Source organism: Micrasema longulum, unplaced genomic scaffold (genome assembly GCF_059751315.1).
Source record: "Micrasema longulum isolate JH-2025_06_02 unplaced genomic scaffold, ASM5975131v1 h1tg001024l, whole genome shotgun sequence".
In the NCBI taxonomy this organism is placed as follows: domain Eukaryota; kingdom Metazoa; phylum Arthropoda; class Insecta; order Trichoptera; family Brachycentridae; genus Micrasema; species Micrasema longulum.
This window is the reverse complement of record NW_028278212.1, coordinates 134053-153655: the sequence shown is the minus strand read 5'-3', so window position 1 is coordinate 153655 and position 19603 is coordinate 134053. Positions and strand designations below refer to the sequence as shown.

The 19603-nt window shown below is 37.1% G+C and overlaps 1 protein-coding gene across 1 annotated transcript in view; it reads right to left on the bottom strand.

Moving 5' to 3' along the window:
* Window positions 1–347: 347 nt before the first annotated feature.
* uex (metal transporter uex) overlaps window positions 348–19603 on the bottom strand; it is an 82005-nt gene continuing 62749 nt past the window's right edge. The window contains exons 5-10 of the mRNA XM_088232823.1: window positions 9789–9980; window positions 7889–8035; window positions 5826–5966; window positions 4175–4317; window positions 3194–3320; window positions 348–540 (exon numbers count right to left, since the gene is read on the bottom strand). Of these exons, the coding sequence (XP_088088949.1) occupies window positions 401–540; window positions 3194–3320; window positions 4175–4317; window positions 5826–5966; window positions 7889–8035; window positions 9789–9980 (890 nt within the window). The 3' untranslated portion in view covers window positions 348–400. The remainder of the gene's footprint in view (window positions 541–3193; window positions 3321–4174; window positions 4318–5825; window positions 5967–7888; window positions 8036–9788; window positions 9981–19603) is intronic.

Genomic DNA, 19603 nt, shown 5'->3' with positions numbered 1-19603 from the left:
CGTAAAAACGCCAATTGGGGGAATATTTGAATGAGAATGTATGGAAAAAATGAGTAAAATCGAGTAACGTAAAAACGAGGTTTTACTGTACTGTAAATTGCTATTTTTTCTGTGGTTCTGAGTGATAACAACTTGAAATCAAATTGTGTAGCTTTTTTATCCATCAATTTAACACATAACTTATAAAAAATATCACAATGAATTCAGTCAGTATTGGATATTCTTATTACGGTTGAAATGTCGACGGGCCGATTTGTTCTAAAAATGAATAATGCCTAAAACGGCCGCGTCGAGCGCCACATGGGTTGCGAGTCACACGTCGAAAGTATCATCTCAAAGAAAAATAGTCCTTGAGGAATAGCGTTTGAAACGCCGTTTTCCAAATCGAGAATCTTCAAAGTTACCTTTTGACGCTGACGTAGAAGACCTCGGTGACGGCCCGCACGGAGTAGTCGGGGATGAAGGTGTACCGCAGCATGGAGTCCATGTTGATGGACTGCAGAGACCCCAGCGCCGTGGGGGGGACCGCGGGCGACTCGGCTGAAAATTCGGATCGACAACAGATCACACACCGCTAATGATCTCGCAGAGCAGTGGCGTGAGACATGATCGATTTATTTATGACTTTCGAATTTGGAAAAGATTTTACAATTTTGCATTTAGTGATTGTAAAATATTGCGAATAGTGATTATACAATGTTTCATATGGCAATTTTACAATGTCGCATAAAGTGTTTAATTGAGTTTGCAAATATTGATTATACAATGCGTATACTGATTTTACAATGATGCAAAAAGTGATAATTAAGATTTGCAAAAATAATTTTTCTGATTTGGGAAAGATTTTACTATTTTGCGAGAAGTGATCCTACAATTTTGCATTTAATGATTTTACAATATTACAAATAGTGATTATACAATATTTCATATGGTAATCTTACAATGTTACAAAAAGTGTTTTTACGAGTTTGCAAAAAGTGATAATTTATTTATTTGCGTAAAGAATTTACTATTTTGCGAAAAGTGATTTTACAATTTTGCGTTTAGTGATTTTTAAATATTGCAAATAGTGATTATACAATGTCTCATGTTGTAATTTTACAATGTTGCAAAAAGTGTTTTTTAACGAGTTTGCAAATAGTGATTATACGACGTTGCGTGTACTGATTTACAATGATGCACAAAGTGATAATTAAGATTTGCGTAAAGAATTTACCATTTTGCGAGAATTGATTTTACAATTTTGCATTTAGTGATTTTAAAATATTGCAAATAGTGATTATACAATGTCATGTGGTAATTTTACAAAGTTACGAAAAGTGTTTTAACGAGTTTGCAAATAGTGATTATACGATGTTGCGTGTACTGATTTACAATGATGCACAAAGTGATAATTAAGATTTGCGTAAAGAATTTACCATTTTGCGAGAAGTGATTTTACAATTTTGCATTTAGTGATTTTAAAATATTGCAAATAGTGATTATACAATGTCATGAGGTAATTTTACAAAGTTACGAAAAGTGTTTTAACGAGTTTGCAAATAGTGATTATACAATGTTGCGTATACTGATTTACAATGATGCAAAAAGTGATAAATAAGATTTGCGTAAAGAATTTACTATTTTGCGAGAAGTGATTTTCAAAATATTGCAAATAGTGATTATACAATGTCTCATGTGGTAATTTTTCAATGTTGCAAAAAGTGTTTTTACGAGTTTGCAAATAGTGATTATACAATGTTGCGTATAGTGATTTACAATGATGCTAAAAGTGATAATTAATATTTGCGAAAAGATTTAACTATTTTGTGAGAAGTGATTTTACAATTTTGCGTTTGTTGATTTTAAAATATTGCAAATAGTGATTATACAATGTCTCATGTGGTAATTTTTCAATGTTGCAAAAAGTGTTTTTACGAGTTTGCAAATAGTGATTTTACAATGCTGCAAAAAGTGATTTTCCAATTTGGGAAAAAAAAACTTTAAACCGATTTATTTTCTAAGACATTTAAATAAGTCCTTAGCACGTGATGGCAAAAAAAATGGTCTAACTGAAATGTTTTACATTTTTCATATGACACGCATGTGCGGAAAATGGCAGATTCGCGTCTTTCGCATGTGCACTATGAAAGCTCTATTATCGTTGAATTAAAACTAATTGTGCTGGATTTTGTGGTGTACATTAGGGTGGGCCAATAATTTTTTTTTTTGAATTTTGAAATAAAAAAGGTCTAAAAAGTTACCTTTGAAATTACTCAGAATTCAAAAAATATTTTTAAAAAATTCGATACTACTTTTGACCCTCAACCACAGCTTGAAGTTATCGAAAAATATTTTTTTTTGCCCTAAACCGGCTGTCATTTCGTATTTAAATAAGAAAACCAGTCCAATTAAAATTTTATAACGTGCATTAAACCTTATTAAATAAGCATCTAAGGGCGTGAGCTGCACTTTATTTTGTAATAATAGGGTAGCATTGTTTTAATGGGCCATTGTTTTCGTCAATATTAGCCAGGCGCTCGACGGAATCAGTTCCGGGGAGTGTAAACTTTTTGCGTTTCGGTAGTTTTAAAACGTGTTAAAATTTGTAATGCGATTAAGTCATATCTTCTCTAACAATTTTTTTTTTGTCAATATTGATAATTAACAAAATGTTCAGACAGTAATAAACGTCAAACCTCGGTTGAGGGCCAAAAGTAGTATGGAATATTTTTTTAAATAATTTTTACGTTGAATGTGATCCAAAATGCAACTTTTTAGACCCCTTTCACTTTGATGACTAAAAAAATAAAAAAACTTCATACATTATCGGCCTTATCTAGTGTACACATTTATAACCAACCGCTCGGTGTGAGGAATACTCTCTTTTCGTCCGGTTGATCCAATGTCGCCGTGTTCGATTGGCTGAGACCTTGAAATTAATTTTTATTCGATTCAAAAATATGTAACTCTAAATGGTTTATATATTTATAATTCATAACTCCAAACTGATAATAATTTGCTATTTGTTAATGATAATGAATCAACGATAAGAGAGTTGTGATAGATTTCGGGTTTACGGCAGGTCAACTGAGAACTCGTCGAGAAGAAAGGGAAGAGATCCAGAGACGCCACGCGGCGTTTCACACCGTCGCCTCCGACTGGCGTAGGAGCTCGCCGCACCCACAAGCGAACAGAGTAATGTCGGCCTTACCGATGCACACGTTCTGCATGAGCGCCTGGGACCCGAAGTAGGTGAAGGGTCCGCTCTCGAAGGTCAAGCTCTCCCGGCCGACCGTGACCTCCACGCGACCTTCCAGGATGAGGACGAAATAATCCACCTGAAAAATGCCATCGTCATTTGTTTTAGTCACACAAAAACCAGTCTTTCAAGAATGATGTGTCGTTCTTCAATCCAATATCAAAAGAATTCGGCCCTTCGGGCCTCATGTGAACGGCCCCCCAGGCCTCGTTTCATGGGCCCTACGGGCCTCAATTTTCGGCCCTTCGCGCCTCGGTTGAATATGCTCTCGATAACCTAGAAGTATCGTCTCTTCGGGCCTCATTTTTTCCATTGCTGTTCGGAGAAATCTTAATGTAATAAAGAATAATCTCTCACTCAAACAAAACCGTCACGCCGTTTCCCCGTAAGGGTAGGCAGGGAAGATAGAACGCCATATTACCCTGTCTTTGCGTACAGATCTTGCGACGGATGCAGAAATAGAGGAGACTGAGAAAATGCGATCTCTTAGACGAATGTGTGGGAAATCTATGTATGACAGGGTTACGAATGATGAAATCAGGCGAGAGTGTAAATCTGAGACAAGTATAATTGATAAGATTAAGAAAGGGTCTCTGAAATGGTTTGGTCCCGTAGAACGAATGGACGACGAAAGACTAGTAAAAAAAGCGTATATGGCGAAAATGAACGGCAACGTGAGACGAGGACGACCGAGGAAGACGTGGCATGATCAGACAAACCAAAATCTTAAGTCTGGTCATGTCAAAAGCAGACAGAACCGAAGGAAGGGCACGTATGCCAGGATAGACGTGTGTGGCGGTCCATTCTCTCTGCCTACCCCTGCGGGGAAATGGCGTGATGGTAGTAGTGGCGGAGAAAGACATGGCGCACGAGAAGATGTATGAGTGTGTATAAATGAAAGTAAATGAACGCACTAGAGAGACGTCAACTTACGGCCTTGCCCTGTTCGTAGATGAGCGTGGTGGGGTCCGACTTGAGGCGCTCCTTGTTCCGAAACTTGATGTGGTGGATGATGTCCTGCTTCAGCATTCTGCGGAGTATGGTCTCCGACACCGTGTCCGGCTTGAAGGCGTCCACTGGGGAGGATGAAAAGACTAAAGTATTACGCCCAGCTAAATACGATTAAAATGGTATATTATGCACTTGTACGGTCATCGCTTTCCTATGGAATAATTGGATGGGGGGGAGCTTACAACAACCATATTAAACCATTAGAAACTGTTCAAAAATTTATATTAAAAATAATGCTTTACAAAAATCGCACTTTTCCCTCTTTCCAATTGTTCCAAGAAGCTAAACTTTTAGATCTAAGACAAATATATTGTTTTCAATGTTTAAAATATATATTTAAGAACCAAAATTTTATTTACAAGTAATCCAAATAGATCGAGTCAAATAAGGAATCGCGTGTTAGAAATAGCACATTGTAAAACGAGACGAGGCCAGCACAGAGACATGCATATTTTATAGGCCCAAAAATTTTTAATTATTTTTTTACTGATAATATTTCATTGATTCCAAACTTTCAAAATTTTCCTTCTTTTAAAAAACACGCACTATCCTGGATTCAAACTAAAGATATGAACTCTTTTTTTCTATGATATATTTAGTTGCCCTTTAATAATTAGGAATATTTTTGTGTTTTTTAAAAATATTTTTTAATTACTATAAAAAAAAATACCATATTATCTTTTACAGAATATTTTATTTTTTCTTTCTCGTGTTATAAAAAAATATTATAACTGTCCATTATTTATTATAGGAGCAAAAATTCATTAACATTTTCTTGTATTATACAAAAATATTATAACTGTCCATTATTTATTATAGGAGCAAAAATTCATTAACATTTTCTTGTATACCCACGAACGGGCTATGCCTTTGTGGGATTTTTAGTTGACTATTTTTCTATTAATATGTATTTCATTGCTATGTAATTATGCTTTATTTTTTTACACTCTGTTTTATTATTATGTTTATTGTAAAAAAACAAAAATAAATAAATTAAAAAATATATTAAAAAAACAATTACTGCCGTCCCAAAATGCAGGCAGTACATTGACATAGATCGACTAAATGGACAAACACCAACTTACTTACACGTAATGAAAAAATGTAATATAATCTCAGAGAAATAATGCGTGAACCTATAGAAAAGCCCTATCACTGTTTCATAAAACGCAAGCGATGTTGGTTTGTTGGTAAGCAACCAATTGGTGGCCATTTTGTTTTATTTGACAACATAAACATAACGGTTCCATCGGGTGCTTTTGTAGCTGTACTTGCACAAGAAATGTGATCCCATCCTGTTTCTTGTTGATCCCAGCAGAATTTCTACACTTAAAAACGACACAACACAACAAAGTTGAATTCAAATCGGGAGTTGCGTACCGAGCGACGTCCACAAAGAAGCTGATGGGTCAAAACGTAAAACTACTCGTTTAAGAGAAGTTTAGTCGCTATCTATCTGCCTTTATTTTATCAGAATTTTCGCAGCTTACCGATCTGAAAACTCACCGCTCGCCGCTGCCAATTACATACGTCACGGAACATAAATATCTAGAGTTAAGGGTGGTGGACTCACGCGTGCTGAGGTACTGGAAGGTGGCCAGGGTCAGCTGCGGCGAGATGCGAATGCGCTGGTTCTCCCTCCGCTCGGCGAAAACGGCGAAGTCTTGGAGCTTGTTCGGGGGCCGGTTTCGACGCCTCTTCGACTTGTTATCCGCTAAAAATAAGACAATTATTTGCATATAAATTTGTTGCGACAGAGAAAAAAAACATTTTGAGAAGGGGATATGGAAGTCAAGGCATTTGCAGGGCTTATGACCTGTCATTTATTTATTTACTTACAGGTAGTTAATTGCACATTATTCGAGACATAAGTCCCAACTCCATGGGACTGAAAGTCCCGTGTTGAGTTGGAACGAGAATCCCAATTTAAGCAAAAAAGCTCGCTTGAATATGATTTTCATATGACTTTTAACCATTGCCAAAACGATATGCTTAACGATCGTCCGCATTTATCTACTGAGGTAGTACTGAGCGATTGATTGCAAGACCGACTCTCCATGCGTTCTCTCAGAAAGATAGTAAAACAGATGGAAAAAATATAATAAGACAATTTATTTTTTACAGTGGTAACTTTCTAACGCCTAGATACTCTTATATGTTAATAGGACATAATCTAGCGACATTATTTTTTGCACCTAGCCGCTAATATTCAAAACTGACAGTTATGTTGGAATTTAATTTGACTTCAAAATTGACTTATTTCTCTCTCATATTTTTAATAGGTTTTTAAGAAAAAAAGTGCCAACCTCAAAACGATTAAAAATTTAAATAAATCATAATTTAAGGAAAAATTCAACAATGTTTGAGTATCTCTAAATGCTTGCAGACTGGCTGGATTTCCTCCCTAGGGAGTTATTCATATTTAAATTTATTTCAACAGAGAGGGAAAACATTTTTGAGAAGAGAATATGGAAGTCTAGGCATTTACATCGGTCGTCAATTAGATCAGTCATGGAAACATCGGCGTAATCTAGAATGAGCAGTAGTAATGCTTTTACCAGAGTGCATTTAGTATTAATGGGTAAGAATTTTTGCAACCTTCTAAGTGAGTGTAGACTGAAAAATATTTTGCGGCTTCATTCATTAGTATGAGCTCGCCAGCTTGGATGTTCGTCCAGGATAGTTTTAGATATCTTCGTAATCACTAGGGAGAATTTATCTTCAACTATGCCGTCAAGGTGAAGCCCAGATAGTGAGTTTGAAAGGGACAAGCAGCAAGAATTAGTTGGTGGTAGATGGATTACTCCATCGCTTCGAGCTCTCTGAGATCGACAGCTGTCCATGTGACGATGAAACTCCTCAAGATGTCCCTCGCCTGTTGATGCATTGCCCCTTTTCCAGCTTTTAAAGACAACAGCTGGAGGCGTGATGCAGAGGCCTGGGTGAAGATCTACGCGCTATCCCATCGGTGATGGGTAATAAAGAACTCACACGAGAGGTAGTATCACACATGGTCAATATAGTGCAGGCAATGAGGAAGTTCAGTGTTTTTTAAAAAAAAAATTATTTGTTAATAGACTGTTAAACTAAGTCAAAAAAAAATTTTAAAAATTTTTATATATCGTATTATCGGCGCTACGATTTTTCAAAGTTTTGTATTTCTGAAATAACTCCGCGTGTAACGTCAGAGGTTCATTTCCGCTTATTCTCATTCAGTTCTTCCCATTGGTCCAGAAGCGACAAGCAGACCGGAAATCTTCCATAGCTCTCAGATCATAGGTCGATTCACATGAACCAGTGACGTCATTTAAAGTAGTGCGTTTTTATCAAAGTATTTTTTATTATTTTTTCTGTACATTTTCAAGAAACTTTGTCATACAATTTAATGCTCTAATTTTTACCCCGCGTTAGAAAACATTTTTTGTATCCAATTTCCCGTAGGGCTGAAGTTCCTCATTGGTAAAATAAACCAAAGTAGGTAACAAAATGCCGAACACTCCTCTAGTGGAACGGCAGGCCTGTTGACTGCTGCAAAAATTCCACTTTTTTAAATATAAACCTTGTATATTATAAGCAAGGTAAATAATAAAGAAACTCATATATAAAAAGTGAAAAAAAAAGAGATGGATTACTTACTGAAGACGTCAGTCTCGTCCATGATCTCCGCTTGAATGAGCTCTTCGATGACGTCCTCCAGGGTGACGAGGCCGATCGTCTCGTAGAAGGGGTCCCCTTCGCCCTCGCTGTTGACCCTCTGCACGAACGCCAGGTGGCCCTTGTGTCCTGCGAACGCAACATCAGCTATATCAGCCCCGCGACAATACGGAAATATGGGGATAAAATACGTGATACGGATTAAGAAGAAATTTGCATTGCGGGGAGTTGGAAATGGCCCTCAAAATATTTGGGTAAATTTTTGGGTAAACATTTGGGTAATTATTTGGGTAAATACTTGGATAAATATTTGGATAAATATTTGGGTAAATCATAAAATTTGGGTAATCATTAGTCAGCCCTGTGGCGTGATGGTCAGCGCGTTTGCCCACCAAGCAAGAGATCTCGGGTTGATTCCCGACGTGGTTAATATGAAATATTTATTTGAAACGGTGTTTTCACACTGGAATATTTCATGTCCCTGGACTGGTAGCTGAAGCGTAAGACTGGTCATATTACCTTCTCGTGACAAAAAATGTCAAGATACGCTGCGATCGGTGTACCGATAGCTGACTGTTGCGTGCGCTTCGCGGTGCTTGTTTGAAATGCCAAATTAAATTGGGAATCTCCCCGCTTGCGAGATACGGTCTGTGGTGATCGACCAAAACCAAATTTCGGCCATCTATATATATATATATATACACGGTTTTTCAGGGCCAAACCGCGAAACTTCAGAGGAACATTCCCCGTGGTGAGCGTTAAAAAAATCTTAATAAAATTTTTCCATAAAATGTTTTTTAAAAAAAAAATAATTAAAAATGTAATCTCAAAATGTAATAAATCCATCATTTCTTGGACAAGCAGTCCCTCCACAAGCCCCTACCCCTCTTCCACCCAGCCGCTTTACTTGTCCGCGTCTGGTGCGTATCGCTTCGTTGGTCAAATACGTTTTTATCGCAATTTTTTTTTGTCGGGGAGGGGTAGGGGTTTGCGGAAGAGATGCTTGTTCGAGAAATGAAAGGTAAACACTATTTTGATATAATAATAATAAAAATAAAAAAAAATTAAATGACTTTTTGGAAAAACTTTATTAGGATTTTTTTTAAGCTTACCATAACGAATGTTCCTCTGAAGTTTCGCGGTCTGGCGCTAAAAAACCGTATATATATATATATATATATATTAAGTATATATAGATGACGACTTATTTCAGGTAGAAAATCGGTTTCGATCAGTCACCGCAGACCTTATTCCACAAGCGGGGCATTTTTAATTTAATTTGGCATCTCAAACAAGCACCGCGAAGCGCACGAAACAGTCAGCTGGCTCATAATGGCGTCAGCTCCTTCTCAATAGGTCAGGATGCGAAGAACTGTTACGTATAAGTAAAAAAAAACACCCCTTTAAATCTAAGAGATCTCTGAGATAGTTTGGTCATGTAGAACGAATGGACGACGAAAGAATGGTAAAACAAGTATATAAAATCTAAAGTCTGGTCGTTTCAAAAGCAGACAGAAGCGAAGGGCATTTATGACATGGGATTTGGAAGACGCTAGGAATGTATGCAAGGATAGACGTGTGTTGCGGTCTATTCTCTTTGCCTACCCCCACGGGGAAATGGCGTGATAGTAGTAGTAAATAAATATTTCACATCGAACATGTCGGGAACTGAACCAAGACCTCTCGCACGATGATCATTACACTTCGAAATTTAAACAGAAGTAGAAATTTTGTAGGAAGGTTACTACAAACCTTATTCCACAAGCGGGGCGATTTTAAATTAAATTTGGCATTTCAAACAAGCACCGCGAAGCGCACGCAACAGTCAGCCGACTCATAAATCGCACGGAACTAAGTTTCCAGATGCGCGCGCATTACGTACCTTCCTTGAACTGGCGGAAGATGACGTCGAGGGTGACGTCCTCGAAGACGAAGTTGCAGGGGTTCTGGTAGAACTGGCAGAGCGTCTTCAGGGGCGTGTTGTCGTCCGGGTCCACGAAGGCCAGGTCCTTCACGTACAGCATCGCCATGATGCTGGTCCGCTTGTTCTCGAACACGGGGATGCGAGAGAATCCTGCGAAGCAAAATGGACATCGCCGCATTACAACGGAGACGAGGAACGTTCCAGAGAAGGGAATGTGGAAGTCTAGGCATCCACACGCCTTATGACCTGTCTTTTTACACACTGCGTAACATTCATCGTTCTGTATTCGTCAAAGCAGTAAAACAGTGCAATTCCTCATTAAGAATAGTCCAGAAACCGCATACGCACATCAAACAGAAGGCGACTCAACTACTCATAAATGAGTAGGTTTACGTTTCGTCCCATTAGTTTCTTTGTAGACGTCGCTCAGTACGCAACTCCTGATTTGAATTCAACTTTGCCGTGTTGTGTCCTTTTAAAGTGTAGCATTACTGCTAGGATCTTAAAGAAACAGGATGCAATCACATTTCATGGCGGCCTCCGTGGTGTAGTGGTCAAGACGCTTGACTCACACACGGAAGGTTCCGGGTTCGATTCCCGGTGGGAACACAAAAATAAAATGTGATTTTTCTGAAGCCTGTGTGTTCCGTGATGTAAATCACCACTGTAATTAGGCCTCCTGGCCTGTTGTGGTGCAAAATAATAATAAATAAATAGTAATTAGCAAATGAATGTGTATGTAAAAAATGCATTACTTAAAAATTGAATTATTTTTCCATCTGTCAGATTGTCGAAGGAACGAAATGAACATTTCGTTAGTGTTGCCAGGGTAGTAATTTTTTTAACCCTAATTTGCTCATCTAATGAGAGAACTAGTGAAAATTGGACCTCGGATTAAACAACTCTGTCGTGGACATTTGACCGACATTATCTTTAAAACATCAAATATTATTTAACATGATATAAAAATATCCGTTTTATGTCAGATAAAATTTGTTTTAAATTTTGAGTTTATTATATTTTATTTGGGATTTTTACAGCCTATACATAAACAAAATGAGTAGAAAAATATTAACAATACTTAAGCCAATTAAAAAAATCCACTGTAAATCTAATGACACATAATATATAAGAAAAGAGTTTGCGTTATTGTATTTGTGTGACGCTTGTATTCATGTGTATGTGAATGTGTGTATGCGTGAATGAATAAGGGAGTGCGGGTGTGTGGGTGCGTAAGTATAAAAAAATAATTGTTTAAAATGATTTTAATGTTCATTAATTAAATTACTCTTATTAAATGACCCTTGACTTATTTACTCTGTTGTGGCAATCGATATTTCCGCGTGCGCAATAAAATTATAGAGAAATTAACATATTACATATGTGTTATGATTATATTTTTTCCCATCGTGCAACATAACGTGAGGCATAGTGGGGGAATTGTTGGACACAGTCCGATGTATTCAAATTTGATTCTACGCTCTTTCTGGACTTTTCCTTATTTTATATATTAAATATATAAAAAGATAGTCAGTGAGATGGTTTGGTCACGTAGAACGAATGGACGACGAGAGAATGGTAAAACAAGTATATATGGCAAAAATGAACGGCAACGTTAGACGAGGACGACCAAGGAAGACGTGGCATGATCAGATAAACCAAAATCTTAAGTCTGGTCACGTCAAAAGCAGACAGAACCGAAGGGCATGTATGACAAGATGTATGAATGTGGAAGAGGCTAGGAGTGTATGCCAGGATAGACGTGTGTGGCGGTCCATTCTCTCTGCTTACCCCTACGGGGAAATGGCGTGATGGTAGTAGTAGTAGTCAGTTGAAGTTCAAAACTTTTTAAAGTTGTATGCTTTTACGGCATTTTTATAGCGTATTATTGCTTTGGTGTCATAAATTGTGATTTGTAGAATAATATTTTGAGTTTGTCCAAATTTTCGTAGACAAGGACTGGATTCAACCCCCTAGAGAGCCGTCAGTACAAACATAATACAACAGAGACGAAGAACACTTTAGAAAAGGGAATATTGAAGTCTCCACAGGCCTCGTATTAATAATATTAATTAATGCCACTTATTCGAACGCACGAGTTGTCTCGTAGCATCGACAGTGGACGGTTGTGTGTTTTGTTATCAGCGCGTACAATTTTGTGTGAATAACAATATTTCTTCGGTGCATTGTACTGGATTAGTCAAGTTATAACTCGACATCGAGGGAGGAGCGTTTGACAAGTTTTCGATTTTTGATTATTATTTATTTTTATTTCATTTCTGTGACTGCGTTCTTTTTCGCATTTCGTTGTTTTAGGCTTAAGTATGGAGGATCCTGGGGATCCTCCTGATCTTGAGCATAGAAAAAGACCCAGGGCACCCAGTTCCCCTGATTTGCAACCATGCAAACTTCCTTTCCCTGCTCCCGACCTTTCCTCTCCATCATTTACCTATTCGGATAATGCTTCTGGCCCATTCTTGGTGTTCGTTCAATACCAAGAATCTTCAAAACCCCTTCATCCTATCACTTTTGGTAAACTTTTATATACCAACAAAATTAGTAACATTATATTAGGAGGTGTGAGAGTGGAAAACAAATTTAAAATTTCCTTGACATTTAAGACTGCCGTTGCAGCAAACAACTTTTTAACATCAAACTTTGTCGTTACTAACTCCCTGAAAGCCTATGTACCGTCATTTAAAGTAACCAAATTAGGAATTGTAAAAAGTGTGTCCACAGATCTTACAATTGAAGAAATTATTGAGTCAATCGAGGTCCCTTATGGATGTGGTAAGGTAATTAAGGCTCGACGTCTTAATTATAAAGATAAATCTTGTGAAACTGTGACATGGAAACCATCTCAGTCGATTGTTTTGACTTTCGAGGGGCAAACATTACCCAATAACGTTTATTTGTTTCATAATTCTTTAAAAGTGGAGCAATATATTTTTCCAACTATTTTATGTTTTCAATGTTGCCGCTTTGGCCACACGAAAACACAATGCCGATCGATCCCCAGGTGTTACAAATGTGGGGAATCTCACCTCGGAGAAGTATGCCAGACTGAAAACATTAAATGCGTAAATTGCAATGGCTCGCACAGTGCCTCTAGTTTTTCATGCCCAGAACTGACTCGACAAAAGAATATAAAGCATACAATGGCCCTGGTAATGTGACGTACAAGGAAGCTTCCAATTTACATCCCACATCTACCATTAGCTATGCGGAAAAAACTTCCAAAAATATTAAACGCGTTTCAACTCCCATCACAATGGTTTCGCCTCCTATAAAGTCTACTGCTGTAAATTCAAGACATGTTCAGGCATGGAATTCAAAGGAACATGAATCACTTCTCTCTTATCGGAATGGACAGGCGTCCAATCCTGCGGATGGCTGTGCTCTTCAAAATAATGCTTATTCCCAAAACAATTCATCGAATTCAACATCATCAGAACTTGTTCCATCAAATATTTCTAGTCTAATTGATTCTATTGCTAAACTTCTACTTACTTTGTTATCAAATCCTAATTCATATCAACCGTCCAACGCTGCTTCATTTATTCCTATAATTAACTCTCTAATTCATAATATTAAAAATGGCGGTGAAGTGGATACTTAACTCAAAACAATTTACTATTTTACAATGGAACAGCAGAAGTGCTGTTTCAAACAAATCCGAAATTATATCATTACTTCAAGAACATAATGTTGACATAGCTGCAATTTCAGAAACATGGCTTCCACCAAATTTCACTTTTAATATCCCTGGCTATAAGACGGTTCGACACGATCGTCTTGATGGTAGAGGGGGAACAGCATTATTGATCAAATCAGAAATTCCGTTCACTCACATCACCATACCAACACACATAAATTACCAAGTTGTTGCAATAGATATATCGGGAATCTCTTTTGTTTCTATATATATCCCTCCAAAAATGCATTTTGATAGTTCGTACTTCGATTCTATTACTACAAAGCTCTCATCTTCGTTTATTCTTTTGGGGGATTTTAACGCCCATTCAATTTCATGGGGATGTAATTCTTCAGATTCTAGTGGTAGAGCTATCTTAGACTTTACGAATAGCCTTAACTTATGCATAATTAACGATGGGTCACCTACCCGTCTTGCCCCCCCCACACAGAATCAAAACGCAGTCGACCTATCTATTTGCACGTCGGACTTAGCGGGATTAATTAAATGGTCGGTTTTAGACGACTCACACTCAAGTGACCATTTTCCAATTATTCTTGCTTTCGAACGAACCTTACACTCAATTTATCTGAACCGACAGCCAAGAGGTTACGATCTGAGACAGGTTGATTGGAAAGATTTTGAAACTGCCTTGGAAGCGGCTAGCTTTCCTTTTTTTGAACTCGAAGATACAAACTCAATGCTATCATTTATAACTAATGAAGTGTACTCAGTTGCAGATAAACTTATCCCCAAGAAAACGGCAAAACGTAAGCAAGTTAAGTGTCCCCCATGGTGGGATGATGAGTGTACTTCAATAGTTTCTGATAGGAAAAAAGCGATGCGTGAGTATAGGTATAACATGTCTTTGGGTAATTTTTTAGAACTGAAGAGACTTCAAGCATTAGCTAAAAGAACTCTTCAGCGCAAAAAACGTCAAGGTTGGCGTGAGTTTTGTTCCTCACTCTCACCAGAAACACCTGTTTCTCAAATTTGGAGTGCTGTACGTCGATTCAAAGGGTGCTTATCATCATTGTCTAGCTCTTCTACTGATTGGATTGAAGATTTTGTAAATAAACTAGCTCCCCCGTACGTTCCTCAAGAATGTGAAGTATTTTCGGAAGCACAAAAAGTTGTGTCACCAAGTTGGCTTTCTCAGAGATTTACTCTGGAAGAAATGTCTTTAGCTATCAGTCATGCGCGAGACTCTACTCCTGGTACAGATCTTATTTCTTATCAAATGATAAGACACTTCCCACATTCCTTTCGCGTTGAACTTCTCAAATTATATAATAATATTCTCGATTCTTCTGTGGTCCCAATAAAATGGAGACAACAACTTATTATTCCAATTTTGAAACCTGGTAAGTGTTCATCAAAAGGCTCTTCATATCGCCCTATTGCGTTATCTTGTTGTATGCTGAAAATTCTAGAATACATGATAAAGGCTCGAGTAGAATGGCATGTTGAAACTGAACGCCTCCTTCCCTACACTCAGTTCGGCTTCAGGAAAGCAAAGTCTTGTCTAGATAACATTGCTTTACTATACGTGGATATACAATCTGCAAAGACATCACAAATGTGCACTATTGCGTGTTTTGTAGACATAGCAAGTGCATATGACAACGTTGACCTCCCTTTTCTGGAAAGAAAGCTTTGTACGTCAGGTATTCCAAAAAAATTATCACGTATAATATTCAATATGCTTTCCCAGAGAGAGCTAGTAGTTGAAACCCCTACTGGTAAGATTATGCGTACTGTTTATAAGGGCCTACCACAAGGCTCAGTTCTTAGCCCTTTGCTGTTTAACATATATACTATAGACCTACATAGTTCCCTCCCAAGTATGAGTAAAATTTTACAATATGCTGACGATTTTGTTATTTATCTCCACCATAAAAACATAACGCAGGGTGCGATCGAAATGGAGACAATAATGCATTATCTAGAGTTGTGGCTGAGCAGTAATTATTTAGAAGTTGCTCCCTCAAAAAGTCAATTAGTAATATTTTCCAATAAACATAAAATACCGGATATATGCATCAAACTTCAGGAAATACCGATCCCAATTAAGCAGTCAGTGAAATTCTTGGGTATGACTATCCATAGGAAATTATCATGGAATATACACATAGAAGAGGTTGTCGCAAAGTGCGAGAGGAACCTTAACATTCTTCGAGCCGTGTCTCGAGTGTGGTGGGGGGCTCACCCGTCAACCTTAAAAATTTTGTATAAAGCATTGATTCGTAGTCATCTCGATTATGGCAGTTATTTTTTTGACCCTTTGCCAAAATATCAATTGAAAAAATTAGACCAAATTCAGTCAAAGAGTTTACGTTTAATTTTAGGAGCGATGAGGTCCTCACCCATTGTATCTCTACAGGTAGAAACTGGTGAAATGCCATTGTTGCTGCGCAGGAAATATCTTGCAATAAAATTTGTTTTGAAACGAATTGAATTTGAGGATCATCCTTTGATAAAATCCTTGTCAATTCTAACTCAAAAGATGACAAATGAAACAAACGCTCGCAGATCTATTCTTTTATTGTGTTCGTCCATGCAGTATATTCAGTCAGTATTTACAATTTACCCCAGGGACAACTTGCCAATATTTTCTACTCCATTTAAAGCACTAATATTTTCCTCTCAAATAGAAGAACATATAAGTATTGATAAATCATTTGCTCGATTGAATCACCAAGGTAATAACCAAACATTCTTGGCGAATATAGAAGAAAAATGGCCTGGTTCCACATTTATATTTACTGATGGATCTAAAACAGCCCAAGGTTGTGGTGCGGCATTTTATATTCCAACTTTTCAATTAAGTAGACTTTTCATACTGCCTTCCGATTCCTCAGTTTTTACTGCCGAGTGCATTGCACTTAAAGAGGCTTTAATGGAAGTTATACACCTTGAGATTCCTATGTCAATAATATTTACTGATTCCCTAAGTCTGATCAAAAAGTTGAAATCTGGAATTTATGGTAGTAATGATGGACTAATTTGTGAAATGAAATATCTTATATTTTTTGCGTTCGAGAGAAATTTCAAGGTGACCTTATGTTGGATTCCTTCGCATATCGGAATTTCTGGAAATGAAAGAGTTGATCACCTAGCAAAGGAAGCATGCCTTCATGGAAGCATCCCGCACTCCTTTAGTCGTCCTACTGACGATTGTTTACCAACTATAATTAATAAAATCAGATCTGAGTGGACAATTTTCTGGCAGAATTCCTCGACTGGGTTGTTTTATAAGAGTATTCAATGCTCCATCCCCGTTACACCATGGTTTGAAATCGAAAAGCAATCAAAATTGAACATCTCTTTAATATCAAGAATGAGAATAGGACATTGTCTCGTTGCCTCGCACTTATCGAGAATAGGTGTCTTTACTTCGGCAATGTGTCTTTGTGAAAATGACGATGAGACATTAGATCATCTGTTTTTTGACTGTCCCCTCTTCGAAAGAAGTGAATTCCTTCAAAATATATGTGAAGAATATAATACGTTCCCTCTTAACGTAAAATTTTTACTAGCCCAGAATGATTTGGATACTTATTTACTTCTGACTAAATTCCTAAGGACAAATAATAAAAATATTTGAATTTGTTAAATATTATTTGCATAATTTAATTAATAAGTCTAATTGAATGTCCCTCTTTACTTTTGGCCCGAAATTTCATTTTATGTTTACGTTTACTTTATACAGTAATAATATTTTATTGTCACAACTCTTTCATACTGATTTTAACTACCTCACATTATATTATATTTTTTCGTGGGTATGGTTTTTTTTTTGTCGTTCACTGAAGCGTATATTCTTTAAATTTCTTTTTCTTGTTTCTAAGAGCCAAAATCACTCGCAAACGAGTGGAGGCGTATAAAAAAATAAAATAATAATATTCGAACGCACACGCGCGTATGTTATTTTTAGCACGCGCGGCGTGGTCCACACACACACGCACATAAAGTTTACCGACACAATAACCCCTCGAGTCCCGGCTGAAATATAAAGCTGTTTTTTGTCGTGATAGAACTTTCGCTTGATAATACAGGAATACCGATCTCGATTATATGTCTTCCTGCAAAAAGCACCACTCGCCTACTTTAGAAGATCGCCGTCTACTATCAGACGCGGGGGTTAGGGTAGGCCGATCATTTTTTTTCCGAATTTTGAAATGAAAGGGGGCGAAAAAGTTGCCCTTTGGATTACTCAGAATGCAAAAAATATCCAAAAAAATATTCGATACTTCTTTTGACCCTCAACCAGAGCTTGAAGTTTTAGAAAAAGACGATTTTTTTAGTAAACCGGCTGTCATTTCGTATTTAAGCAAGAAAATCAGTCTGATTAAATGTTATAATGTGCATTAATCTTATTAAATAAGCATCTAAGGGCGTGAGTTGCACTTTGTTTTGTAATCAATGGGTAGCATTGTTTTAATACGCCATAGTTTTCGTCAATTTTAGCCAGGCGCTCGACGGAATTAGTTCCGCGGAGTGTAAACTTTTTCCATTTCGGTAGTTTTAAAGCGCGTTCGAATTAGTAATGTGATTAAGTTATTTCTTTACTAACGCAAAATAATTTTAACAATATATAACAAAATGTTCAGACAGTGATAAACTTCAAACCTCGGTTAAGGTCCAAAAGTAGTATGGAATATTTTTTAAAATAATTTTTACATTCAATGTGATCCAAAACGCAACTTTTTAGACCCCTTTCACTTTGATGTCTAAAAAAATAAAAAACCTCATACGTCATCGGCCGACTCTAACGGGGGTGCTTCGTGACATACTCAGTGGACGCCTCGACAGTCCGGCTCTCATGTCGGAGTTATCATTCAATGTCCCCGGCTACCGCACCCGTCACACGTCGAGCTCTCTATTTCATGTGCCGGCAGTTCGTACGAACTATGCCCAGAACTCTCCACTTATACGTTTTGCTCGTGAATATAATTTGAACTTTCCCCTCATTGATCCATTTGATTGTAAAAAAATAACATTTAAAATGCGCGTCTTAAAACATACTTTTTTGTCTTAAACTTAGTTTCAATAATAAAGTCTTATTTTATTTTATTTTATCTCTAATTCTTAATATTTTCGACACTTGACACTTGTGCAATATTTACACAGATGTCCACCCTCATTCCAATATAACACCCACTCACCCACCCTCTCACTCACTCACTAACACTCACACAAACACACAAGTGTGTATTGTACGTGTATTTCTGTCATTGGTTTTATTCTCCGCATATTTTATTTGTTATATTTTTGTTACATGTATTACTCTACAATATTTTGAGTTTGTCCAAATTTTTGTAGACAAGGACTGGATTCAACTCCCTGGGGAGCTGTTTATATCAACATTTTACAACAGAGATGAAGAACATTCAAGAGAAGGTAATATAGAAGTCTAGGCATCTACAGGGCTTATGACCAATGCCAATGGCTGGTTTAAGTGGCCACTTTACACACTGTGGTCCACGAACAAGTATAGAAATTGAAAAAATAATATTTTCAGGCGTTGCCTAGTCTAGTATGTAGGTGAAATAATTCAATCAGATGAATCTCACCCGCCTAAATAAAGGTTTCAGCTCTTTAACTTCACATACATCAACAGATGAAAGAATTGAAGGAATATAGATGTTAAAATATGGGCATAATGGTGAATGTTACACGGTGTGTAAAGTGGCCACTTACACCAGCCAATGACAGTCATAAGCCCTGTAGATGCCTAGACTTCTAAATTACCTTCTCTTAAATGTTCTTCATCTCTGTTGTAATATGTTAATATAAACAGCTCCCCAGGGAGTTGAATCCAGTCCTTGTCTACAAAAATTTGGACAAACTCAAAATATTGTTGATAAATTACCTGGTCCATGAAGAAGTATAGAAATTGAAAAAATAATATTTTCAGGCGTTGCCTAGTCTAGTATGTAGGTGAAATAATTCAATTAGATGAATCTCAACCGCATAAATAAAGGTTTCAGCTCTTTAACTTCACAAACATCAACAGATGAAAGAATTGAAGGAATATAGATGCTCAAATATAGGCAGAATGGTCAATGTTACACAG